Source organism: Gasterosteus aculeatus, chromosome 14, assembly GCF_964276395.1.
Source record: "Gasterosteus aculeatus chromosome 14, fGasAcu3.hap1.1, whole genome shotgun sequence".
Lineage (NCBI taxonomy): Eukaryota > Metazoa > Chordata > Actinopteri > Perciformes > Gasterosteidae > Gasterosteus > Gasterosteus aculeatus.
The window spans coordinates 1,964,183-1,990,167 of NC_135702.1; the positions used below are offsets into that span (position 1 = coordinate 1,964,183).

General features: G+C 50.7%; 1 protein-coding gene across 3 annotated transcripts in view; it reads left to right on the forward strand.

Annotated features, from left to right (window-relative positions):
- Window positions 1-25,985, forward strand: part of adamts6 (ADAM metallopeptidase with thrombospondin type 1 motif, 6) — a 40,101-nt gene that overhangs the window by 5,577 nt on the left and 8,539 nt on the right. For 2 of the 3 annotated variants that reach the window (XM_078088782.1, XM_040197341.2), the window contains exons 5-20: window positions 212-423; window positions 588-671; window positions 1,480-1,625; window positions 4,330-4,373; window positions 6,435-6,540; window positions 8,449-8,595; window positions 12,429-12,570; window positions 14,646-14,753; window positions 15,849-15,994; window positions 17,046-17,109; window positions 18,405-18,507; window positions 19,358-19,491; window positions 21,208-21,331; window positions 21,944-22,024; window positions 24,062-24,225; window positions 25,095-25,233. In XM_078088782.1, the coding sequence (XP_077944908.1) occupies window positions 212-423; window positions 588-671; window positions 1,480-1,625; window positions 4,330-4,373; window positions 6,435-6,540; window positions 8,449-8,595; window positions 12,429-12,570; window positions 14,646-14,753; window positions 15,849-15,994; window positions 17,046-17,109; window positions 18,405-18,507; window positions 19,358-19,491; window positions 21,208-21,331; window positions 21,944-22,024; window positions 24,062-24,225; window positions 25,095-25,233 (1,944 nt within the window). The remainder of the gene's footprint in view (window positions 1-211; window positions 424-587; window positions 672-1,479; window positions 1,626-4,329; window positions 4,374-6,434; window positions 6,541-8,448; window positions 8,596-12,428; window positions 12,571-14,645; window positions 14,754-15,848; window positions 15,995-17,045; window positions 17,110-18,404; window positions 18,508-19,357; window positions 19,492-21,207; window positions 21,332-21,943; window positions 22,025-24,061; window positions 24,226-25,094; window positions 25,234-25,985) is intronic. The other variant, XM_078088783.1, reaches the window with a different exon arrangement.

Here is a 25,985-nt window from a genome sequence, read left to right on the forward strand (position 1 = left end):
GCCCCGACATGTACCGTCTTATAGCTTTTTCCCAGAGCATCTGGGTCATAAAGCAAATGCTTCAGCAGCCCGGTTCAAAGGGGCAGATCCCCCCTCCCGTCCTCTCTCTCCAACAGATCATGCATCATCACTTGGTTTCCTAATTGGCTTCTCTCTAACTTCACTCTTCATCTCCCCCCCCCCTCCCCCCCACACGCCCTTCACCCCGCAGACCTCATCAAAAGCAGCTCGCCTTGCCAGTTTAGCTCGCCGCCCCCACCGGCGCCCCAAAGCGACGGCGAGCGCGCCAACGGCACCCACCGGCCGCGGCGCTCCGTCAGCTCGGAGCGCTTCGTGGAGACGCTGGTGGTGGCGGACAAAATGATGGTCGGCTACCACGGACGCAAGGACATCGAGGGCTACATCCTGTCCGTGATGAATATTGTAAGTTTGATCCTACTTTATTGGCCATCCCGGCAACATCAAAGTACATTTACCCGAGTACACGCAGTCTGCTGCCATCTTTAGTGGTTGATTTGATTAGAAGTTGGTGACATTTGGACACAATTTGTCTGACTTTGTGTCTTTTCTTCTTTTCTGGAGGTCAGGTTGCCAAACTTTACCGTGATGCCAGTCTAGGAAATGTTGTGAACATTATTGTGACCCGGCTGATTGTGCTGACGGAAGATCAGGTAAGATCTTCATCTTCTCTTTTTCTCATTCATTTCACTCAGTCATCCGCGTAGTGTCACTAGGCTTCTTATTTTCATCATATTTGCGGCTTAACCTGCAGCGAGTGTATAACGTATCCGCTTGGCGTGAGCGAGCTGCAGTGTTTCATGTGGTTCAAGGGAAGAGACAGACTATCCACCATATGGTCACCGCTTTACATGAAAGACGTACTCAGGCTTCTTCCCTCGGGGAGCCGGGCTGGAGGCTTCGTACGTGCACGGTACATGTGTATGTCTGCATGATGGGAGAAACAGAGCGCTTCCTACCATCTGGTTATTTTTTCTCCAAATGGGTCCTAGCGGCTCTTCTTGTAGCATCAAACAAGTTTTCCTGCGTAATGGAGCCGCGCTTTGGTCCACAAAGAGGGACGGACGCACTGGCACCGAGTCACGGAGGGGCAGTAGATTTGTTCAGTGTTGTGTTGTAATCAATCAGCTCCATCATCGCAAGTACTTTAGAAGTATTTTACAGACTCTACTCTCCTGCTCGTCCTTGCACAGAGACACTTTGAGTTTGAGTTGATTCAATCAACAGATTAAACCTGATCTTCTCTACCAAGAATGAATCGATACGCCGCGACACAAAATTAAATAATCTAAGCAAATTCAATAAAAAAAACGAAATGCTACCATACAAACAACAACGCTACGTGAAATGATATCCTACGCTGCTCTGCACGATATGACGCGATACCGTAACTCATGTCTTCGTGATGTATCACAGGCTGCTGTCTTGTAATAGCATCACGTTCCACCGTTCTGTTTGCAGCCTAACCTGGAGATCAACCACCACGCCGACAAGTCTCTGGACAGTTTTTGCAAGTGGCAGAAGTCCATCCGGTCGCATCACGGCGACGGCAACAGCATTCCAGAAAACGGGATGGCTCACCATGACAACGCTGTCCTGATCACCCGGTGAGTTGTGGAACGCGCACGGACGATAATCTCGCTCGCACGTCACTTAGCGATCCAGCTCGGATTCATGCGCTTCAAAGAGGGACAGTTTCAGTTGTGATGCTCGCTGCAAGTAGCACTTATCTTCTCATTTTGCTTGTTAAAAGCTGTGGAGCATTCTGACTGTAGCTGTGTGCGTGAGATTAAACGTCCTGGTTTTTAGAAGAAGGACTGTACTTTTCACACTATAAATTCATGTTGGGGGTGTTTCTATAAAACAGCAAAACTCTGTCATTACCTGCCTTCATTGTTGCGAGTACTGTTTTGGGCCCATTACCTAGCAACTACAGTACATATATCCCCCCCACTAGCGAGAGGAGGGCGTTTTGTGATTGAAATGGGCTGAAGCCGAGCGTTTTGTCTCCCTGGGCTACGACGCAGCCTTTCTATCATCAGGACGATCTTGCTTGTTGTCTCTCAGTTGATGTTCTCCAGCTCCTTTGGCTCCTCTTTTTATTGGTGGTTTTAGCTTCACTAAGAAGCAGCAACAAAAAGGCTCCCGAGGGTAGTCGAGATGCAACCGGTCATGGGGTTGCACATAGAAGTCACATCTTTTCTCATTCTTCATAGAAACCAAACAACTCACGCGACCGGCTTGTGTCCTGCAGACGTATTTCCTGTTGGATGAGGACGCAAAGGCAGACTAGTTGGAATGACGGCGTCTGGTTGTCTCAAATAGCAACTTGGATTTTATTGTTTTGAGCAGAACAGCCTTTTAGACGTGCGGTTAAAGTTTAGCATTCTACTTTTAGCTCTGTCTTTGGTCTCCTCTCGCCACAAGCTAGCTATATGCTAGCCTTTAAAAAGTTCAGTTTAGGGCTCATCAAAAATAAAAATGGCCAATTACCTGAAAAGAGTTGACTTCCGCTAAGCCCCTCCCCCCCGAGTGGCCGCTGACCAATCATTCCATAGCAACCGTCGCTAGGCGCAGGAGGCCTGTCACGTCCCATGGCGGGTTTTTCTTTGCAAGCAAGAAAACAACGCAAGAAGAAAAAATGTCGGATATGTTTTTAACTGTGTGGGAGACTTCCGTCTCAGCAACAACTAGCATATATCAAGAAAAACCTCTAGGTTTGCTACAAAGGTAAGATGCTAACAACGGTAGCTCGCTTAATAAGCTAGCGAACAATGGCCTTTGTTTACTATTGATTTATCAAATCCAATGTATGGATGAAGCCCACGATGTGCGAGCAACGTCCTGGTGGGCTTTAGTATAGATGTAAAAAGGGAAAAGATTCCACGCTGCTGGGAGGGGGGGGCCTTTATTTACCCCAGAGTAAATCACATATGATTAAATGTGGGTGAGTGTGAATATCAGGGGGTAGAAGTAGGCGAGTTGGAGCGATAGTAAAAATAGCCGATGGTAGACACCAGGAAGCCCCCGTTAACCAGCAAGTCTGGAGGACACATTCCAAGCGATGGTGGAATGCACTGAAACAAGGTCAGTGTGATTTTAAGCCGGCCAACGCGGAATTTAACTCAGAGGACACTTAATTTAATTTATATTTTTGGAGCGTTTTTGTTTTTGGATCAGTGGTCAAAATTGAAACGATTAGTCCATAAATCGCGCTGCTTCTCGTATGTAAGAGTTTGCAGATGTTTTGTGTCATCTTTGGGTTTTAAAACCTCCACCATTAATAATGGAAATAATCTTTGGATTCATTGATAATGAAAATAATCTTTAGTTGAAGCATCTGATCCAAGCCATACAAGTATGTTAGGAGTATTTTGTTTGCTTAAGAGTTGATCATTTATATATCTTTGACAGCTACATGTTTTTACTGAAGGGAAACCTCCGCTTTTCAGCGGATAAAAATGTTTCAAAAATGTACCCAGTAAATATAGTTTAATGACGCGTCCGCACTGATCTCCACACTCAATGTGACACATGTCATGGGCTGTTTTTATAGCCAGGCTCACTGGCAGCAGACCTCCTCCCTGCAGTTAGCGTCAGTGTATTAGACTACGTCCCCGTCCCCCATCAATGTGCATCCCCCATGGGGGGGTTGGGGGGGGTCACCAGCAGGACGCTTCGTTGTCCCCCTCGACGTCGGAAGCCGCCTTGTTTAGTATCGTTAAAAAAAAAAAAAAGACACCGAAGGAAATGAAGGGAAATAAATCAAAACAAATAAGAGGTTAAACGAGGTCACGGTTGTGCCTCAGCGGGTTCCACTGGGAGGGATGGGAGGCAAGAGGGGGAGAAACGGGGAGATTCATGAGGAGAGCGAGGGAGCCAGAGAGGGGAGAAGGGGGGAAGAAGAATGAAATTAAATTAGCCGTGCCCTTGGTTTTAATAGATTAAAAGCTTTGGGAATGATTGGATCACTCATTTGAAATGCATGGTGTGCCCCCCCCACTCTATTGGATTACCTGTACGTGAGTTACGGGGGTTAACAGTCGGGACGCAGCATGAGGCCTTTCCCCTTAACTCTCACTGCGCTGTGTATTTCCTACAGGCTAATGGAGGGAACCAGGTGTTCTCCAGAACCACAGCCGGCCACGACTGCATCGTGTGCTGATGTTGTGATGGAGCTTGAGATTAGATGTGACTGTGTGATCAGACGTGGAAGGAATGGAACGGCAAACGGCCAACGGTGTTTAAAAAGGAAAGAAAAGAAAGGGGTTAATGTCATTATTTGTGTTTTCTCTGTTTTGCCGTCCTCAGGTACGACATCTGCACCTACAAGAACAAACCCTGCGGTACCTTAGGTGAGTGGACTGAGGCACCTCGACGCATTCTAACCGCGTGTTTCCTTGCCAGATTGGTAATCTCAGCCGGTGTTGACTCTGTGACTCTCTGGATTAGGAGTTCATTCTTCTCCCTCTCGTCCCCCCCTGGAGAGGTTTCCATTTTCACGTCCGGCCCCTCGACGTGTCCTCAGGCAAACCTTATTTAGCAACCTTCGCAGTCTCCTTTTAGAAGAACACCAGACGGCTCCTGTGAGACATAATGAGAAGGATGTCTTCACTTGTGTTATTATAGCTCCTCGCCGACTCCCCTTCAGTCGCGCCGAGGCCACGGACACTGGACAGCCGTGGTCACCTCCTCACGCCGCCTCCCGTTTATAAAACCCCCCCCCCCCCCGCTAAGCCTCGGCCTGTCCGGCGTGTTTACACTCCCACCGGGTGGGGGGGGTTGAGGGGGAGAAAGGAAAAGGTATGTGTCAGGAAGGCTCGAGGGGATAAAGAGGAGAGCAGTGACAGGGGGGAGGAGTTGAAAGGGATCTGGAGGGGAAGGACTGTTACAGGGAGCGCTGGAGTATGCAGGAGGGAGATAGAGTGGGTGATATGCTGGTTGCGATGGTATCGGGTGGTGGGAAGAAGGCCGGCGAGCTGTGGCAGAGACCCCCGCTCCTCCTCCTCCTCCTCCTCCACTCTCTCTCCTCTTCAACCCCACCCGGCCCATCTCTCCCCATCTTATCTCTGCAGAGGCCCCCGCAGGCACCACAGTATATCTTGGAGGTAATATTGTGACTTCAGGGGTGGTTTGACAGATTGACCGCATTCGTCACATTCCCCGGTCGCTTTAATTGCACTGGCATCTGCTCGGCTTCCTCGTTGTCTCAACCCCCCCAAACCTCCCCCCCACCCTCTCCCTCCCCTCCCCTCGCCCTCCCCTCCACGCGGGGATCACCATCCCGGGGTCAGATCGCTGGCCTTTAGGGTCGCTGAGTAATCACGGGGCTGGAGATAATGCACAGTCCACCCCAGTGTTGAGAAAACAACTTGCAATGCAGGGTGTGTGTGTGTGTGTGTGTGTCTGCGCTCACCTTCGACCCCCCGACTTTCCTCTCACACACACATTCTTAAACTAATCGCAGAGTAGCCACCCTCTTTCCTTTCCCTCCCGCTCTGCTTCGCCCTTCAGGCTGCCTCTGTAATGGTTTCAGCGGCCTCCTGATTTGCGGGTCTATTCTTGTTTAGCCTCTTAGCGCGGAGAATACAAGAGCCACGCCACTTTGAGCAGCCAGGCACTTTGTGTTCCGTCGGTCCAGCTGTTGAACCGTAGGAAAGTCTGAAGGCCGGCGGAGTCGGGGAGGTGTTTCACTCTTTGTGCGTCCGTGCAGCCAAAAACTACACGTTCCTTTTGGTTTCGTTTGCATCGATTAAGACGCATTTGCTCCTCGGTTGAAAAGCAGCTTTGATATCTTCAACCCACCTGTTTTTATGTCCAATTTCAATTTGTGCATAAATGATTTGCATCAGTGCAATGAAGGCACAATGGAGAGCAACACCCCCCCCCCAACAACACACACACACCTGCTTTGTGCTGCCATATGATCCTCTGCAGTCACCTGTAGATGTAATCTGTGAAGAATTGCCTCCTGTCTCCTTATCTGACCTGTCAGGCTTTAGGAAAGAAGGACCTGCGACACCTGGATTATGGAGCAGTTTCAACTCTGAACACCCCCCCTCCTCCCCCTCCCCCCCGTCTCCCTACTCTCTCGCTCGAGGAAAACGTCTATATTTCCTGACAGCGTTCTGGTGCGGTGTTGGTGAAGGGGTTCTTATATTCCCCTCTTGGCTCGCGTTTCAGGCGACCCCTTGTTACATGAATTGAAATGTATAAATCCGACTCTGGTCTAGACATTTTCCAGTCTGGCCGCTGACGCTAAGCTCGCCCCCCCCAGCCCTCCTCCCCCAGAGAACAGGAGATCACATGTGTGGAATCTCAGATTTCGGACCGTGGACCCTAAGAATGCTCGGTGTTGACCCTGTGTTTGTGTGTTTGTCTGGTGTGTGTGTGTGTCTGTGTGTGTGTGTGTCTAGGTTTGGCCTCAGTGGCTGGAATGTGCGAGCCAGAGAGAAGTTGCAGCATCAACGAAGACATCGGCCTCGGTTCTGCCTTCACCATCGCGCATGAGATTGGTCACAAGTGAGTTTTTAACACTGATTTCTTCTCAGCTTTGAACAATAATCGACACACTTTCAACTTCCAAAAATGTTTGTAAGTGGACTACTTCACTGCAGCAGGGTCCTGTCCTTGTGGACTGGTCTCTGCTGGAGGACCTGGGTCTGTCCTCAGTGGACTGGTCTCTGCTGGAGGACCTGGGTCTGTCCTCAGTGGACTGGTCTCTGCTGGAAGACCTGGGTCTGTCCTCAGTGGACTGGTCTCTGCTGGAGGACCTGGGTCTGTCCTCAGTGGACTGGTCTCTGCTGGGGGACCTGGGTCTGTCCTCGTTGGACTGGTCTCTGCTGGAGGACCTGGGTCTGTCCTCAGTGGACTGGTCTCTGCTGGGGGACCTGGGTCTGTCCTCGTTGGACTGGTCTCTGCTGGAGGACCTGGGTCTGTCCTTGGTGGACTAGCCTCTGCTGAGGACCTGGGTCTGTCCTCGTTGGACTAGCCTCTGCTGGAGGACCTGGGTCTGTCCTGGTGGACTGGTCTCTGCTGGAGGCCCTGGGTCTGTCCTCGGTGGACTGGTCTCTGCTGGAGGACCTGGGTCTGTCCTCGTGGACTAGCCTCTGCTGGAGGACCTGGGTCTGTCCTGGTGGACTGGTCTCTGCTGGAGGACCTGGGTCTGTCCTCGGTGGACTGGTCTCTGCTGGAGGACCTGGGTCTGTCCTGGTGGACTGGTCTCTGCTGGAGGACCTGGGTCTGTCCTGGTGGACTGGTCTCTGCTGGAGCACCTGGGTCTGTCCTGGTGGACTGGTCTCTGCTGCAGTCTGAGCTGCAGGAGCTTCTGGGGAACCTGCATGATGTCATCACAGAGGAAACAGAGGAAAGAAGTTTGTCTTCGTTGTGAATGTGATAAAAAGTATTTAAGTTGATCTGAAGCAAAACAAGGTTTTTGGATATTCAACAAACTTTTTCTCTCCAACAATTTCTCTTAAACAAACATCACTTGCTTCTTGAGTTCACCAGACATGTGACCCTCTCTTTTTTCTCCCCCATGCAGACGATATTTCCTCATGCAAATGTCAGTGTCCACACAGCTCTGGCTCTCTCTTCCTGAATATAAAGCAAAATAATGATGATGTATTAGTCTACGTATCCCTCTCGAGAGAGTTCAGCAAGATGGCGATTTCCTTTATTATGTCTCGCGTCTGCTTCTGTTGTGGGGCAGTTGTAAAAATAGTCTCTGCTCCGAGAGGATGTATGAAAAAAACACACACTGCAGCGGGTTGATTTATTTCCAGAGTAGAGTAAAATGTCATAAACGCCCGCCTTAGAAAAACAGGTTGAGGCTGTGCGATGTGGTCGGGGTTGTTATATACATTAGGCCTGATTTGTGCTCCCGGTCTGTGAGGAAAAGTAAGCTTTGACATCCTGCTGCAACCTGAGATTGTTTATTCCTTCCCGTCACATGACATGCAGACAGATAAGGTTTAAACAAAAAAAAAAGAATTGGTCAAATAATTTGTTTTCAGCTAACAGTGCAACATAAATAAGCAGACCACGAGGTCGGGGGGCTGTTTCGGGTCATGGATGGATCTCTCTGTGTTCTCTGGGGCAGTGACTGATCTAAAGCTCCAGTCGGGGGGGTCGGGGGGTGGGGGGGGTGGGGGGGCGCTCCCCCTCCCTCCCAGCCTGCTCAGACCTGCAGCCGCTGATTGACAGGCAGGCATCAAGAGTGGTGATTAGAACCTTCTTTCGTTCCTGCCGAGCTCCAGACAGGGTTTGACCCATGACCCCTCCATGGCTCCCCTCCACCTCCACACAGCTGTTTCAGAGCCACAGAGCTCCATCTTTTACAGCCCGGAGGGGGCGAGGAGAGGGCCAGCTAACCCCCCCCCCCCCCCCCCCCCCGGAACAGTCCCCTCAACTCTACTCTGTGTGTTTCAGCTTCGGGATGAACCACGACGGCATCGGGAACTCCTGCGGCACGAAAGGCCACGAGACGGCCAAGCTGATGGCCGCCCACATAACGGCCAACACCAACCCCTTCTCCTGGTCCGCCTGCAGCAAAGACTACATCACCAGCTTCCTCGAGTAAGTGGACGCTGGCAGCTTCTCGCTGCGCGTGTGCAAAAGGTTCATGCCCGTTGTCCAGCTCGCCTCCCTTTACAACCGAGGCCTTCGCCGCTTATTCATCAGCGAGGCCCCCTGCTTGTGGCTCGTGCACGCTGACCGGGGGGGCCCCTCCGCCCTGCCACCACAGGGCGGGTGGTGCTACAGCTGTGGACGGCTGGAGGAGGAGGAGGAGGAGGAGCGCTTTGTCGGCGTTTGGCAGGAGGAGGGTTCGACTGGCCGAGTGACGCCAGACTGTAAAAAACAACAACAACACGCACATGGAAACCACGCAGGGTCAGAGAGGCTCATAGTGTTTATCTCATTTTTATATTCATTATTCTTCACCCAAGATGTTCCTCGTTGCCAGTGTTGGATTCTTTGCTTTAGGATTCAAACTAATGAGAAGAATCCTTCATTTTTTGAATCTGAGTACACTTTATTTGTATATATTACTATTATAAATACATCGGATGCATCCAGAGATATCTTCATTTTACGTCCCATGCATTTCCAGAGATACTTCCTCGCACCGAGGTTACCCACAATGCCACTCGACTGCAGACGGTTTGTCAGATTGCAGATACGTGTGTGCTGTGCTAGTTAAGCTAAGCTAGCCTGGGGTAGGGATGGGCCGAGGTCTGGTTCCTCACCCCGGCATTGTTTCATGTTCGCAGTAGTAAACTCCGCCGCCTCTCACACTGAGCCTCTGACTGATTTCCCTTTGCCGTCTGCTTGTATTGGATTGAAGCCGGATATTTCTCTTCTCTTTGGCCTTTTTTCTTTTTTGGAAAGCAGATTCATTGTGTCGGGATAACGATCAGAAAGCGGTCTCGATTGTTCCCGTGGTTCTAGAAACATGCTTCCATTCTTCTTTAATGGTCACAGAACGAGGTCAAGGATTCCTTGTCTTTGTAACATGCGAAGGGCCGGAACGGTCCGCTCACTATTTGCGCTCAACGTTGAGCGAGAAATAGCCTGTTCCCTCTGCAGAGGGGCCGGCCGGCTGTGAGACGCTGCAAAGAGCCACAAGGAACAAACTTCACAAATAGAAACAGAACACATGCTGGATAAAAGCTCTGAGGCGGGCAGCTGTTAAAAGCAAAATAAACCTTCTGACGAGTCTACGTCCTGTCCAGCAACTAGCCGGTAGCAGAGAGGTCCCTCAACCTTCGGCGGAGAGCTTAAAGGGAAAAAGGAATATTGGAGGTCAGACCCACAGCTCCACGTGCGGCTCGCACTTTGCTATTAATCATTTGGGTTTGTGAATGGGCGGCTGTTTCAGGGTCAGCTCCCTATTTCGGTCCTTCTGAGAGGGTTCCTCGTGGGCCCGTCCGGAGCGCGACGCTAATAGCCGCCGCGGTCGTCGGGAGGATGTTTGTGGCCCCCCGAGGGCCGGTCGGGCGCCGCTCGTGGCGGAGGGAGGACGGCGTTGTGTGCCAGCCCTCCGCCCCGAGACACAAGGAGCCGCTTCTCCGCCGCTCCGCCGGGTGTCTCCCGTCCACTTGAGGCTGACCAGAGCCGTGCAGCGTCGCGTTGCTTGTTTTATGGGGAGAATCAACTCGAATCAACCCCCATTAGTATCAGACTGTTGCGTTTTCATTCAGGCTTTTATTGCCTTTAGCTTTTATGTGTCCTACAAAAGGGTTTCTGCCCGTAAACTCCAATTATCCTCCCTTTCTCTCCCTCCATCACAGCGCAAGCTTCTTCCAGCCAAGTAAACAACCCTGGCTGTGGTGTTGGCCTAGATTCACCATCTCGCTTCAGCAATATGTGGCGCTTTGTTTGGGACATTAAGCGATGGTTTATGAATGCACTCACAGTTCAGTCATAGTTTACGGCTCCCAAGTCTGCAAGCCGGGTTTGGTGTAAACGTTTAAAGGACGGCGGTTGTGTGATATTAGTCTGTCAGAGCCACATATAATCTATTTAAGATGATTTAGGCTTGTGATGATGGTTGGTCTGCTTTAGTCGTGCTGTTGCCTGATGAACATCTGCATGAACCTCTGGTGAGTCTGCTGGTGTTTTGGCCCGTTAGTGGTTAATTCAGCGTAATGAAGTTGGCTGACTCCACTGGACAGGAAGCATTGTCAAATAATAGCCGCTGTGTTTAATATTTGACTATTTTGTCTCTCTCCGAGCTAATAAATAGTGATGTTTGCGTTCTGTCTGCGGGAAGAACGCCGAGAGAGGAAAGTCTGTCTCTCTCTCTCTGCTCCTCCTGCGAGGAGGAGGAGGAGAGGTTATCCTGTTCAGTATCTGAGAACAGGGGATGAAGAATGGAAGAAACACACCAAAAATATTTAAAGGCATTTTAGTGCCTACACATCCACAGGCCATGCCGGCGTATCACTATACACGTCCACGGCTTTCACATCCACCTTTGCAAAGGTGCGCCGTGTCTTTCTCGCCAGCCAATCACAGCAGGCCAGGCTTTTACCGCAGGAGGCTCTTAAAGAGACAGGCGCCTCAACGGAGTGCGTCCGATGCATCGTAAATACTGATATATTTGGACAGAAGGTATGACATAAATAATGTGTTTCTTAAACATTCCAGCAGGTAATCTTGTTCTAAAAGAAATGTAAACGTAACCATGAAAAGGATCTCGATATGTCTGCTTCATATTCAGTGGTATCGACCTTCTCTGGTGCTTTATTAGTACAGTGTCATGAAGTAGAACCGTAGTTGTCAACCTGCCAGTTGCAGCTAGTTTGTGCGACAGGACAGCAGAAGTCATCGGACGCTTGTTTGCGACGCTCGGAGCCATTCAAAGTTACATTTTATTCCCTCCGTTGCTATGAATAAACAACAGAACACATTATCCATTTGTTTGTTAGAATTTAGTTTTTTTTTTCACTTTAGCAAGAAGCCACATTTCTTTTCCACGAACGCTGGCAGCTGCAGAAGAACGACCTTGAGTCAGAGCAACAGCACGGCTGCTGGGACGTCTTTAAATGTAGGGTTCCGTATCGATCTGCTCGGCTGGGTGTCTCTGGAGGTGAAGGGGAACGTATGCGTTGGGTGAGCCGGCTGTTTAATGTTAAACTCAATCTTCTCCTCTGCTGTATTCTGGGCCCCAGTGGCAGATCGACATAAGGCCTGGCTCTGACTTGTTATTGTCAGCAGGCCCACTTTTCCTTTCGAGGGATGGCAGGCATTCCCCTGCATGTTGCAGCTGCAACATCTGGAAAGAACACAGTGTTATAGTAAATAGTGGACCTGGTATTTTGCCTTGAGAGTCCTCTGACTGAAATACATCTCTGTTTGTTTATTGGCACTGGTCTCTGGTATGATTTTAGGCCTTGCAAATTGGCAAAAGAAAGACCAAATAAAGAATAATACTCCATTTTTACTTCGTGTCTGTCCTCAAAAGCGTTTCACTTTTAAACAAGCTCAGCGTCTCGACCCAGAACCAAAGAAAGTGCTTTTATTTTAAAGCTACTGGAAAACAAAACAACCCTGAGTGTTCTTTGAGGCTGCACACGGCTCTGCGGATCGACCTCTCCTTCCCGGTGCATGTGAATATGAGCCGTATCCTCAGACAGCGCTTCTCTTTCCTCCGGGGTAATGCCCCCCCCCCCCCCCACCCACCACCTCCTTTTGACGAGCAGGTGTTGATGTGTGATATCAACATTAACCACATGTCATCTGAGATCCCACCGCGGTAGTTTGGTGGTCAAATGAAATGAGTCAAACAGCACCAGCCGCCGCACGGAGGCCTCTAACCTCCTCATGTGTCTCTGTTCCATCGGCCGGGTGTAGAAAGGTTGCTTTGTGTAAGAAACAATCCTATTGTAGGTTTGTTTTTTTGACAGCTCAGGTCGGGGGACGTGTCTGGACAATGAACCTATGAAACGAGACTTCCTGTACCCAACAGTGGCCCCGGGGCAGGTGTACGACGCGGACGAGCAGTGCCGCTTCCAGTACGGAACCTCCTCACGCCAGTGCAAGTATGGGGTAAGAAACCAGCATCTTTCACCACCACGGGGGGTGGGAGGGGGGACCAGATGGAACCAACAAATGGATCATATGGGGATATTAAAAGATGGAAAGAAGCTCCGTTCTCATATCCCTCTTTGTGAACAATGAAAGTTATTTCATTTCATTGAAAGGCAGCAGATTATAACAGGCCCCAAAATCAAGCCTCTCTCTTACTTTGGCTCCTAAGCTCATAATTGTGGCTTTAGATCGGCATGAAAGACACACATTTGTGAGCGGATCGGATTCCAGCACGGACTCAGCGGAGCTGGACCAGAGCTTGTTTGGTTTTTTTTCCCGTCTGACAAACGGATCTATTGCATGCAGCCACCTGGGAAAGAGATGCCCTCTGCGCCGGCGTACAGGACAGACGTGACCACAGAGACGCACGAGACGTCCAGTGAGGGGAAGAGGCTGGTTTGTGACGCCCAGCCGGATGGACAAGGGGCAGTTTAGCCAAAGCACATTATAGTCTCTATTAATACGATAAATAATGTCACATTGTTGTTTTAGTATTTTATGAAAACAAGTTTGGCTTCGGATAACAAAATCATTTGTTGTGTTTTTCGACAGCAGACAGACATTCATTTATCTTCAGTGCATGTGCTGTTCAACTGGTTCAAACTGGGAACAGTGATGGGGGGGGGGGAGGAGGGCTGAGGACAGTCTGGCGGATTTATTATTTTGTTGTATCTTCATAGCCTTGACTGAATGGCCTCTGAATGAAGTATGATGAACTGTCAGAGAAGTGAGATCCCCCAAAACACGCCTGCAGTTACCGCATTCTGCCACAGGTGTCGCTCAACCCGTCTTTGGGATCGTGACGTTAACGATGATTTGAGGCTCTGAGGCTCCGAGTGGATCGAATCCGGCCTCTTCGGAACCACATCTAACAACCTAAGGGAGGGGAATAAATAATAAAGTACATACTGCTTTGTATTTAGGAGTCATAACCAAAACAGCCGCAACACAACTAAACCGCGGGGGGGGGGGGGGGCATACACCCTTATCACAGCGTGGGAAAGAGAGGAAGTTAATTGTGATTTATAGCAATTATTTGGTTTCAGTGGCCACATGTTTTTTAGGCCAGTTGTGGTGAAGAACCAACAACCTTCGGTGGCGGTATTAGCGAGGAGCTCCTCTCAGTTTCTATCGTCGGCTCGGCGGCTCGTTGCGTGAATCCATCGGGGGCCTCTCCCGCGTTGAAGCCGGGCCGCTGACCTCTGGGACGGGGGCCCGGAGGCGGCTGATTGGAAGCAGCTGGCAGAGCGGAGCGCCGCGACTACCGAGCTCGCCGCTCGCCGCTCTGGTTGATCTGGGCGGCCTGACCGCAGCTTATTCGCTGACCCCCGTGGGGAGGAGGGGGGGGTCGTAACTCTATTTCATGGTCCCGCTCTTCTGCTGTACACAATTGTCCTGTAAAAAGCCTTTGAAGTGGAGACCCGGCTCGGTTTAATGGGGAATCCAATGCGAGGTTGTGCAGCGCCGTCCTCGTAACGTGTGTTCACTTTACGCTTTGATTTATTTGGGGGCAACTTAGTGCTGTCTGCTCGCTATCTCCCTCACACACACACTCACACACACTCCCTTCCTTTAGCAATCCAACTGGATGCTCCTTACGCTGCAGAGATGTTTATTCAGACCACTCAGTAATACTAAAGATATTTGTGAGGCCCACAAGTCGTCTTTATCTCGGACTTGGGGGGCCTGTTGCTCACTCTTTATTTCCCCGAAGAAGCAGAAATTAGATTTCTCGGGCTCATGTCGCGGCCCCGTGTGGTCCCGGGGTGAACGTGAGCGAACGTTAGTCAGGACGTTGATCCAGCTGACTCTTCATTTCTCGTAAGTCAACAGCAACGGCGCCCCCCCCCCCCCCCCCCCGGCAACGGCGATCCGTAGCACACGGCCCGGGAGAGTTTCCCAGCGTCGTCTCATCAGCTCTTTATGGGGTCGAACAGTCGGGAGAAGCGTCAAAGTGCCACCGAGAAACGGCCCTCGCCTTTTCCTCCAATTCTGACTTATTCTGACCAACTTGCTTTTGCCTTCTTTCCCAGGAAGTGTGTAGAGAGCTCTGGTGCCTCAGCAAAAGCAACCGCTGTGTCACCAACAGCATCCCCGCGGCCGAGGGGACTCTGTGCCAGACGGGCAGCATCGAGAAGGGGGTGAGTCGCCACGTCGGGAGGATCCGATACGCCATGCGAGGTATCGGATGACACTCAATTAAATCAGGTAGCAGGAAAGAACATTTTTAATCACACAGCCTTGTTAGAAAAAGCTTCTCTGTTAGTGGAAATTAGCCTCAGCGGCTAATGTTAGCTCACTGCCTCCACTTACATCTGTTCCTCTCTGAGAGGGCCACTATTCGCCGAGTGTGCGCTCATGCAACGCACACACACACACACACTGACAGCCGTGCAGGCCAGGCTTTAGGTCATCGGCCCACTGCTGGTGGCAGCCAGGTTAGGGGAGGCGGTTTTAACGCGGATTACGGCGGCCATTGTCACCGGATGGGCCGAGGTCTAAAAGGGAAGAATAGCAGAGCGCGACGAGCTGTCACCCGTCGTTACCGTTAGCTCAGTGGAGCCTTTGAGGGCCGGGGCCCACGGACGTGGTCCCCGGACAACACAGGGGGGCCCCCAGGTTGAGCCCGGGGGGGGGGGGGCTTTGGAACAGCTCTAGGAGAGCCAGCGGCGTACCCTGTCTGCCCTTGCTTCAAAGGAATACGAACGTCAGCCATTTCTCCCCCGGCGTGTAGCGGAGAGAGGCCCTTCCAGCAGCAGCAGGGGGTTTTACTGGTTGATCGCTCCCTCTGTGTCTCCACCAGTCCCCCCCCCCCCCCCGTCCTCCCACAGCTAATCTGGTTTAGGCAGCGTCTCAGGACGTGAACGAGCGCCTTCGCGAGGAGGAGGAGGCCGGCTCACCTTGACCCGTCCCGGTCTTCTCAACCTAGTGACGCCGGCGGAGAGACAGAGGGGCTGATCCCCCCCCCCCCTCCCTGGAGCCGGGAGGGGGGCGGGGGGGGGCGGCTTAGCACGAGGCTTAATGCCCTCCTGAAGCAGGCGCGCCGGGTTCGCACCCCTCACCTGCCTCTGTATGCGGCTCACGCGACACTAACAACACAAAACCACGCAGAAGCCCTCGGAGAGGCTCAATCCAGCTCTGATAAGCTCACAGTGTGGTCACTGTAATCATATTAGGTCGCTTCATTCCAACGCCAGCACTGAGCTCCCCTCTCTCCCTCTCTCTCTCCCCCCCAGTGGTGTTACCAGGGGGAGTGTGTGGCGTTCGGTACGTGGCCTCAGAGCGAGGACGGGGGCTGGGGGCCCTGGTCCACGTGGGGGGAGTGCAGCAGGACCTGTGGGGGCGGTGTGTCCTCCTCCATGAGGCACTGTGACAGCCCAGCGTAAGTAGGCAAAGTAAGCCACAGCAAGCTGAACACACACATCCAGGAGCTGCCTACAGGTGTGTGTGTGTGTGTGTGTGTGTGTGTGTGTCTGGGGGGGAAAACGCTTTACTTTCTCTTTCGTTAAGACGTAAGATTTCTTCTTCTTATAGAAAGAAAACACACTCCGGCCAAAGTCATTTTCATTCTCTGTTTTGGGTTATTTCAGACCAGTGGAAAGGAAACATCCAAAATACGAGTGTTCATTTCACTGCTTTGTTCATGTTGCATGTGTAGATTCCTCCTTAATTCAACAAAAGCTACCAGGAGTCTGATACAAATGAATGGTCTTAACGTCAGTAATATGTTGATGTTACATCTATTCTTTATTTTTATGTCCCCTTGTCAGTCGGTCATGTGACTAAACTTCTCTTTAAAATGAGTATTATATATATATATATATATATATATATATATATATATATATATATATGTATCCCTAAGCCAGAGATCTCCTGCAGCTTCTCCATCCACCAAACGTTACAGCTCCGTTCCTCTCTGGGGGGGTTTCTTCACACGTCACCCAGAGCCTCGTTTCATACAACATTTTATCACTAGAAATATGGAGAAAATGTTCATGCGGTGATTCATGGAGTGATACAAAGAGATGTCCAAAGCTCCCTGTCTAAAAATCCTCGTCGCTTAAAATCGGCCGTCAGAACCGTGTGAGTGTTGGCCGACCTACAGTTTGGTGGAGGACAGCCCCCGGGGGGGGGGGGGGGGTTGTGCTTTCTCTTCATCGAAAAGAGACAGACGAAAGGGGGTTCGTTCGAGGTCGACCTGGACACCTCCCCGCGCAGCCACGAGGCCAGGCGCTGGGGTCCTTCGCCGTGCGCTTCCATAAGCGTCTCTGCAGACGTCCGGGGGCATCGCCATTCGTCCTCCGGCGACGGCCGATGGGGGAGGGAGACGAGGTCGCCGAGTCAAAACACACCGTGTGCTCACTCCCCCCCCCCCCTCCTTGATGCCACGTGTGTCTCTCTTTCTCATTCGCTGCTCCTGTGTCCCTCAGCCCGTCCGGAGGAGGGAAGTACTGCCTCGGCGAGAGGAAGCGTTACCGATCCTGCAACACCGACGTGAGTTTCTTCCCCTTTTTTTTCACAAAGTGACAGGGTGCCGATGGAGGCTGTGTTTGGTGACGGTTCAGACCTGCAGACGCTGCCGGACAAGCAGTCAGATCCAACACTCCCCCCCCCCACCCTCCCCCCCGGGGGGACACGCGTCTCCTCGTCACTTCGTTTGCGGATTGTTTGGAGCATTTTTACTTCCAGTCCCCCCCCGATGATGAAAGTTTCAGAGCACATTTCACGCAGAGACGTCTTTTGTCTGGAGCAAAGCTCTGAACAAATATTTAACATGGCTGCAGGTCGAGATCTCTGTTCAACTATTTCTAGCTGTTTTCTTTCTTTTTCTCCGAAGGTGAAACTTGACATAGTTTGAGCCCTGGTGGACATTTAACCGCAAAGTCCTACAAATAACAAAACAACATCCCCAACCGCTCTCTCATCACGCCGACCACACGTGTGTGTGTGTGTGAGCCCCAGGAGCACACACACACACACACACACACGGGTACACGCACAAGTGCGTCCCAGGATGCCGTGAAGCTGCCTGCATCAGCACCACGCCGCATGCAAGGGCGCCGCTCTCTGATTGGATGCGAGCAGGCAGGTCACAGTCGCCGTTAAAGGGCGATCCAGCCGTAGACAACCTGGGGAACACTGTAGCGAGACTAAGTGCATTTTCATGTGCGATTGATAGACTTTAAAGGAAAGGTTTTTGTTGCCATGAACGCTGAAGATCCATTTGCAAAAAGAAAAGAGAGAGAATTCCTCCGCGCGCTCATCGCCGCCAAAGCTGATTTATCTGAAAAGTCAACATTTTGGTCGGGAGGACCTCGAGACGCGTCCAGGTCCCCGTGACATAAACGCTTTATTAGGGATGAATCCGAACACAACCAGCAGGTAAATCCTCGCCGGCTTCCCAGCACCAGTTGTGACGTTTAAATCCCGTTTGCCTTGTGGCTCTGGATGATATTTATTCCGTCTCTTCTGACTCGACCTGCGTGCTTGATGGGAACACGGGAGTGGGAGTTCGGAGCACTCATTTGAAATACGGCTTTGACCCGAGCGCTTTCATTAGAGCGCGGGGAGAGTGTTCGGCGGGTTTCTAAGGACCTTCTCACACCAATAAAGTCTTTATTTCTTACCTCCTCTTACTGGAGCAACATCCACTCACCGACACCAAGAGAGAACCCTTCTGACGCAGAACGCAGGGTTCTCCATCAGCAGACCCTTCCGAGCGAGGACGCGCCTCGGCCCGCTTGGTAATAACGGTGTTTATTTATTACATGTGTCTATTTTCTTTTCAGGCTTGCGCCGCGGGGTCTCGTGACTTCCGAGAGAAGCAGTGCGCCGACTTTGACCTCATGCCTTTCCGAGGGAAGTACTACAACTGGAAGCCGTACACCGGCGGTGAGTTCAGGGACCCGGGTGGCACCGATGATTCCTGTGAAGAGACTTTAAAGTCCACCTTCCAAGTAAACAGGTGTTGGAAACCAGCAGTTTTTATATCACAATATATATTTAAAAATCTCCCAGAGTGCTTTGGGGTACGGAGGAGCTCTCCACTGGTTCTCGGCCGGTTCGTTTTGGAGGATCAGGACCGGTAACTTTGCCGCCGCGGCGGTGCGTGAATCCGCAGTCAGCAGGCTCACGGTTAACTCGCTGCTTTCGGCACCTTTAGTCTCCTCTCAGGAGAACGTCCCCCTCTGCGTCACCACTGTCTCGTGTTCCCGGTCAACGCCGACAGTTCAGTGGGAGCAGAATTCCTCGGATTCCTGCACGGAGGAGCCTTCCGTGGCCGGGAGAGATTCTCACACTCCTGACAACCGTCCCGACGCACTTCATGTCCAACAATCCCCTGGCGGGAGTTTAGCAGTCGGTGCTTTGTGTCCCCCCCCTCCCTCCCCCCCGGTGTCATGGAAAATATCCACTTCAAACACACGAGAACAAGCGATAAAGAGTCTGAAGCATGTAAACAGGGCTTTTATCTTCCTTCGGCGAGGGAAGAGCTCAAGTCGGATCTCTTTTATCGCCTCGTGGAATCCGTCGCCTCCCGGGTTCGCACCGCCGGCGGCCGCAGATAACCCTCGCCGGGGATCTGAGCGCCGCTGACTTTCCTCCGCGCGATCGCTATCGCCAAACGAGCGGCGATGGAGATCCCTGGAGCCGCCGCCAGTGGCGGTCAGGGGGGGTCGCGTCGTCTGAACCCCCCCCCCCCCCCCCCCCGGGTTGACTCCGTGTTGTTTATGTGGAACCCCAGGTGGCGTCAAGCCCTGCGCGCTGAACTGCTTGGCCGAGGGCTACAACTTCTACACCGAGCGCTCCCCGGCCGTGGTGGACGGCACGCGGTGCCAGGCCGACTCGCTGGACATCTGCATCAACGGAGAGTGCAAGGTAAGCGCTCCCCCCCCCAGCCCGCAAGTCCTCCTCCAACTGACGGGGATCTCGGCGCCGATTGGCTCGCGTCACTTCAAGTTTCTTTTCCATGAACGGAGCCAATAGAGACGCTCCAACAACAGATTGACACGGCAGGACGTCATCCTCAGTGGCCTCTGATCCTTTCACATAATTACGTCTGCAGTGGCGTGTTGTCTGACCCGCGTTTCCTCAGCCTCCGTGCCAGCTTTTTTTTTTTTTTTTACATTTTCTTTCTTTTAAATCTCTGAATCGCACAGTTGACCAGATTGCTGATGGCGTGAACGCGATTCTCCAGTGAAGAACAATCGGGGCCTCCGAGCTGCTGTTTGTGGCTCATTGTGCGCTCACCGACTCTTATCGGGCCTCTGCAGCCGCGAACGCAATTCTTTAGCGATAAATAAAACAGCAAAATCATTGTCGTGATTGAATAATGATTTTATGTATATTTAAAAAAGGCTGATTTAATAGCATTTCATTGAAAGGAGCTGGCAGCGGATGCCGTCTTTGTTTCCATGAGCATAAATCACTTTGTTCGCCCTGTGCGGAGACGAGGGTGCGTTTTCTTCTCCGAAACGCAGCTGAAATAACTTTTTGGTTCCTCGCTCCGAGTATTTGCTTTGACTTACACCCGACCGCATCGCTTGGAGCCGACACGCAGCGCCCGTGCCAAGAACATTACTTTGATTTTAATGCAAAAACACAACATAGTGCGTGTTCCTTAATGGGGAATACGGTGGAATATTGCCCACCAAAGGAGCATAGCAGGTTTTATCCCAGACTGGATCCAGCGCGTCGTTGGTGATAAATCTCCAGGACGCCGTCTTCTTGGAAAGCTTTCAGCGAGCCGCTCGCAGGTGCTGCACACGCAGAGAGGACGCATGGCGATGGACACCTTACAGAGTCATTATTAACCAGCTAATCTCTGCAGCTGCTACAGATGTGCGCGATGTGCTACGTGTCGCATCGAAGGGAACTGGGAAGTGGAAGAACATTTGCTACGTTGCTAATTGGCCTGAACGAGTCTACGGAAGCTCAAAAAGACAAAACACGGCTCTCGGCCTGCAATCAGAATCTGCTTCACGGCGCCGCTCCGTAAGCCGCGAGGCTTTACTCTACCGGTCAAGCAGTGACGAAGTGATCGCGGCAAACTGTGCAGAAATAGAATATTTAATGGGCTCCATGCGGCCTGCGCACTTAAAATATATACGAAGCCAACAACTTTTCATTTGTTACGACGGCTCGTTTAAACCCGTCACGTTTTATGAGCGCTCGCATGTTTTACACGCAGCGACCTGCCAAGTCAACAGCAATTGGGGCTGTGATCAGTGAGGCTGTGTTTGTGGACAAAATGAGACCAAAAGCAACGGGTTGGTTTGCGTCTGAAAGGCCTTCCTGCCCTGCCTGAGGTCCACGGACATCAGTTCCCGCTGAAGATGTTTGGAAACCTTTGAAATAAAAGAGAAAAGTAGGGAGCGGATTATACAGGGACCAGGGAGGCATTGTGTCCATTGGCTTTGATGCCGTTGTCTTCGCGCTAAGCTAACTGGCTAACGTCAAGCGGGAGAGTGTTATCCAACGTCCTTTAACATGTAGGGTGACGACATGTCAACTTAAAAAAAGAAAAAAAAACGTTACATGCCCCTAAATCCTTCAACCCGCCTTCAAATTCACACTCTCTCTCCGACCTTGAAGCACGTAGGCTGCGACAACGTCCTGAGCTCGGACGCCAAAGAGGATCGGTGCCGCGTGTGCGGCGGCGACGGCAGCACCTGCGAGGCCACCGAGGGCCTCTTCAACGACTCTCTGCCCAGAGGAGGTAAAAAAAAACACACTAAAAACCTGTTTAGATGTTCCGTCGCCTCGTAGATCTCCATTTGTTTACTGAGCTGCTGCTTTCAGGCAGAAGATTGTGAGTAAAAGCAAAGTAACTCTTCGACCCTTTTTGGCAAAGCTTTTGGGCTAAAACCTCCACGGAGCCGGGAAGATAATCCTTCATGGAAACGTGCACTTTCTTTTTCTTTTTTTTTTTTGGTTCTTTGTTACTCGCTGAGCGATATGTTTTGGGCTCTTTAGAATTATGTTGTCAGAATATAGATCAAAACATCATATTTCTTCCCATTAATGACATCATGGAGCGGAGGAATCAGCAGCAGAGATAGTGACGTGCTCGGCTTTAGCCTCAGGTTGTCTATAGAGAGTTCCAGAGGGAGAAAACATATTTCTCCTTCTATGGTATGGCTAGTAAACCATCTAAAAATACTGTGTGTCCATGTGTGTGCGTGTGACTGTAAAAAAAAAAAAAGGAGGGGATTTTGTCCTCCTGCGTTGTCCTTTTTTGGGAGATTCGTGCATTTATTCTATACGTACTCTCTCTCAGTACAAGTGGGAGAAATGTCTCCCTTCCTGACGGCTGTGCTCCTTCCTCCAGGCTACATGGAGGTGGTTCAGATCCCAAAAGGATCCGTTCACATCGAGATCAAAGAAGTCGCCATGTCGAAGAATTACATCGGTGAGTCGCGTCGCCTTCGGGGGGTTGCCACGGTGATGTCACCGCTGCCTGAGCGATTCAATTCATTTAATTTGATGCAAGCAGTCAAGGTGTCCATCTCTGGCATTCCTTCTGGAGGTCTGAAAGAACCAGCTATCAAATGGATTGCGATGAAACTGGACTTTTCATGTTCTCCAGATGATAAATCGCCACGACCTTTGGGACCCCGTGGCATTTCCTCTAGCACCATCGGCAAGGCAAAGATAATAGTGATCCAGTTAAATATATTAACCAGTACTTGATGGCACACAATGTAGGTATTCATGGTCCTCAGAGGATGCTGCTCAATGACTTTGGAGATCCACTGTCGTTCCCTCTTGCGCTACCACCACAACTGATAAATGATGCAAACTGTTAGATGGATGGCAATACATTGGTACCTATATTCATGTTCCCCAGATGATGACTCCTAACTACTTTTGGGACCGCCTGGCATTTCCTCTAGCTCCATCTGCAGGGCAAAGTGATTAGTTATCCTCGTAAATATCACTCAATCTACTGGGCAGTTTTGTTCCAACCTTTGTGTTCCCCAGAAGATTAATCACAGTAACTTTGTCGATTACAAGACATTCCCTCTACCACCAACGTACGGTCAGCGTCTGTGGTTTCAAGTGTAATATTTCAACAGCTATTCGCTGGATTGTCATGGAATTTGGTACAGATGTTCATGTTCCCCAGAGGATGAATCATTCACTTCAGTTCACGACCAAATACATGCACAGCTAATGGCAGCCGCTCATGATAAGCATGACATGCCTTTGGTTCAGAGGCAGTGGAAATGCAGTCGACTCTGCATCAGTCTCATTAAGCTGTTTCGTGTTGTCCGCTCGGTTCTCCGTCCAGGGGTTTCCATCTGTCCAGAGCAAACTAGAAGGTGCCGTCTGTGAAATCCTCCTTGAAATCTTAACGCGTGACGGCCTTCTCGGCAGCCGACTCATCCGCCACGGTCCAGACTAAACAAAAAAGTGTTTTGCAACCGCGGCAGCGTCGGACCCCAAGCGACCGAATTCAATTAAGCCTGTTCGGTGTCTTTTCATTATCGAGAAAAAGACATGTGACAGCGTGTTGAATTTATAGCGGATGGTGTTGATGGAGGGCTTAAGTTACACTTTGAACCGGAGAGCTGCATCAGATTTATAGGGCCGTGGTGACAGCTGCCTGCTCCACGAGGATTATGGGGGATATGATGTCCATATATCAAAGTTTAAAGAGTGCAATTTTGGCTGACGTGCCGGACTACATTGTCCCTTCCAAGTAATCTGTAACCTAGTGATGAATTTCATCTGTGACCCCAGTGTTTGAGATGATATTTCGTCTTTTGCACCATTGTCTGAGTCTGAACTTGCTATTTAGGTCAGCAAAGTTTTTTGCAATGTTTTATTAAAGCCCAAACTGAGCAAGACAATATAAAAATAGAGAGCGGGATGCCTGTGGAGACTTGTGTAAACTGCACCGAGCAAAATCACAATGCTAGCAATCAGTGCCAGATGTGCTGAAAATGAATTTATTGAGAAGGGGATTGTGGTATTTTAAAGAGGAGTAAACTATTGTTTGAGGGAGGGGGGGGGGGGGGGGGCGGTCTGCGGAGCGCGAGCCAGAGAGACAGAACAGCGGGCGGTCGGATCGGTTTTCCGGACTTTTGGCCCCGCGTTTCGAGGCAGAGAAAGTGGATATTTTGAGATCTGTTGTGTTTGGAGACCGACTTTTGTTTTGACAACCAGACAGAAGTTGTATTCATGAGATCGGCCCGGGCTTTCACCTGAAGCGTGTTTTCCTTCTCTTCCTAAATTAGACCTACACGTACATGTCGGTACACGTCTGATCTCAGAAAGCTGACATCAGAGAGGCTGCAAATGATGATGGTGGTGAAAGTTGGCGATGACATCACAGCTGATGATTGTCTCCACCTGTTGCCTGGGCTACCGTTGCCCGTCTGCTCCGTCTCTCTCTCTCTCTCTCTCTCTGAAACGGCCCGTCTCGTTTTCTGTAACTGCGTAGCGCTGAAATCCGAAGTGGATGATTACTACATCAACGGGGCGTGGACCATCGACTGGCCCAGGAAGTTTGACATCGCGGGGACGGCCTTCCACTACAAGAGACCCTCCGATGAGCCCGAGTCCTTGGAGGCGCTGGGAGCGACCACTGAAGTCCTGGTTGTCATGGTAACAAAATAGACTGGTTTGAATCCTCAATGTCTCATATTTACGTGGCTCAACCATGATAATAGATCACCTTTCAGGTTAATGTGGCGGTCGCCCGTCTCCAAACGCATCATTTAATCGGATTCTTGTTTGTGTTCAGCTGATTTTTGCTCTGTTTTTGGTCTCCTCCGACTCCCGGGGGAAATATCGGTCTCAGGCACCGTTCACCTTGTTGTCACATCTGCATTATAACAAGATTTAATGTGGGTTGAACTGTTTAAACCGTGGTCAGTTTGCCGCGGCATGCAGAAGATGAGTGGGACTTTCATTTCCTGGTAACTTGGACTAAAATATCTTCTAGTATATATAGCTAGTTCATTTTAAGTCCAGTTAAAACATCTGGCTGCTAACCTTAGGTGGCCGTCAGCTGAGGTTAAAAAGCTATTTGTACGTGGATACTGAAGTTTCTTCTTCATCTGTAGAGCCTCTGCACCAGAGTTGCTCGTGCATATCAAATGCTGCTTTGATTAAATAGGTTCCACGACAAGCTTCTCTGCCGGTCCGTGTGTCAATGTGAGGCAACTGATGTTCTGTCGTAACGCGCGGCGGTAGAAAATACCTGACCACACAGCAACGGGCGCTGCACCGCAGAGCGCGACTCCACCGCTCTCCTTCTGCATCCAGCAGAGTAGTACAAGTCCACCAGAACCTCGACAAAGTGGGCTGTGAAAATATGAGTCCATGTTTTTGCAGCGATCTGCGTGTGATGAGAAAAGGGGCGGGGCTGGTAGATAACTAACCCTCACATGATCACCACCGGATGGTACATGAATAGCACGCAAAGTACCTTCTGGTCCTGAGCGTCTCTCCTTTCGCTGCTCCCTCTGCAGGTCCTCCTGCAGGAGCAGAACCTGGGAATACGCTACAAGTTCAACGTGCCCATCCAGCGCACAGGAAGTGGTGACAACGAGGTGGGCTTCTCCTGGCACTACCTGCCCTGGTCTGAATGCTCAGCTACCTGCGCTGGAGGTAAGTCTGTCCTCTCCGTCGCGTTACTTTTCCGTGAGAGAAGAACTCGAGCGTCGACCTTCTGCTCAGCTCTGGTGGCCAGTTGTCTTCTGCAAAACGAGCCTCTTGGCATTTTGGTGCTTTTCCAACAGCATAACACACTCTGGGTCTAAATTCCTTGTGCATATTTCTAACCTTCTCAAATATTAAATACTTCATATCTCGTGTGTGTGTCCTTCTGTAAATCTCCCCCAACCAGTAATTACACAAATGTCGAGGAGCAGCGTGTGGAAACCCAGTATCATAATTTGCGATAGCTTTCCAAAATCATGACTTTATAGCATGAGATTCCGCCCTCTAATAAATTCAATATGTATTTTCCATATTTTGGCCAGAGTAATGAATATGCTGTAATTTCTGTGAATGAGCTGCGCTGCATAGCGTCTGGTTTACCAACACCGCGGACAGATACGGACGCTCCTCCACCGCGCCGGTTCCTCAAAGTCAAACATTCAAAGTCTGAGGCCGCAGGGAGACGTTGCCCGCCGCCTCAAGAATGACTAAACCAAACCCTTTAGCCCAAAAGCAATGGGTTTCATGTAACAATAAATAGTGTGTTTCTTCTCCGAATGTCAAGTGTGGCCTGGACAGGTTTGTAATATTTAGTAAAAGCATGACTGAATAAGCATGTGGGGTTTTTTTCTGAGGAGGGATCTCCAGGTCTTCTCCTCAGGGGGGGGAGCACACATGTTGGAGTAAACATGCCTCTTTGC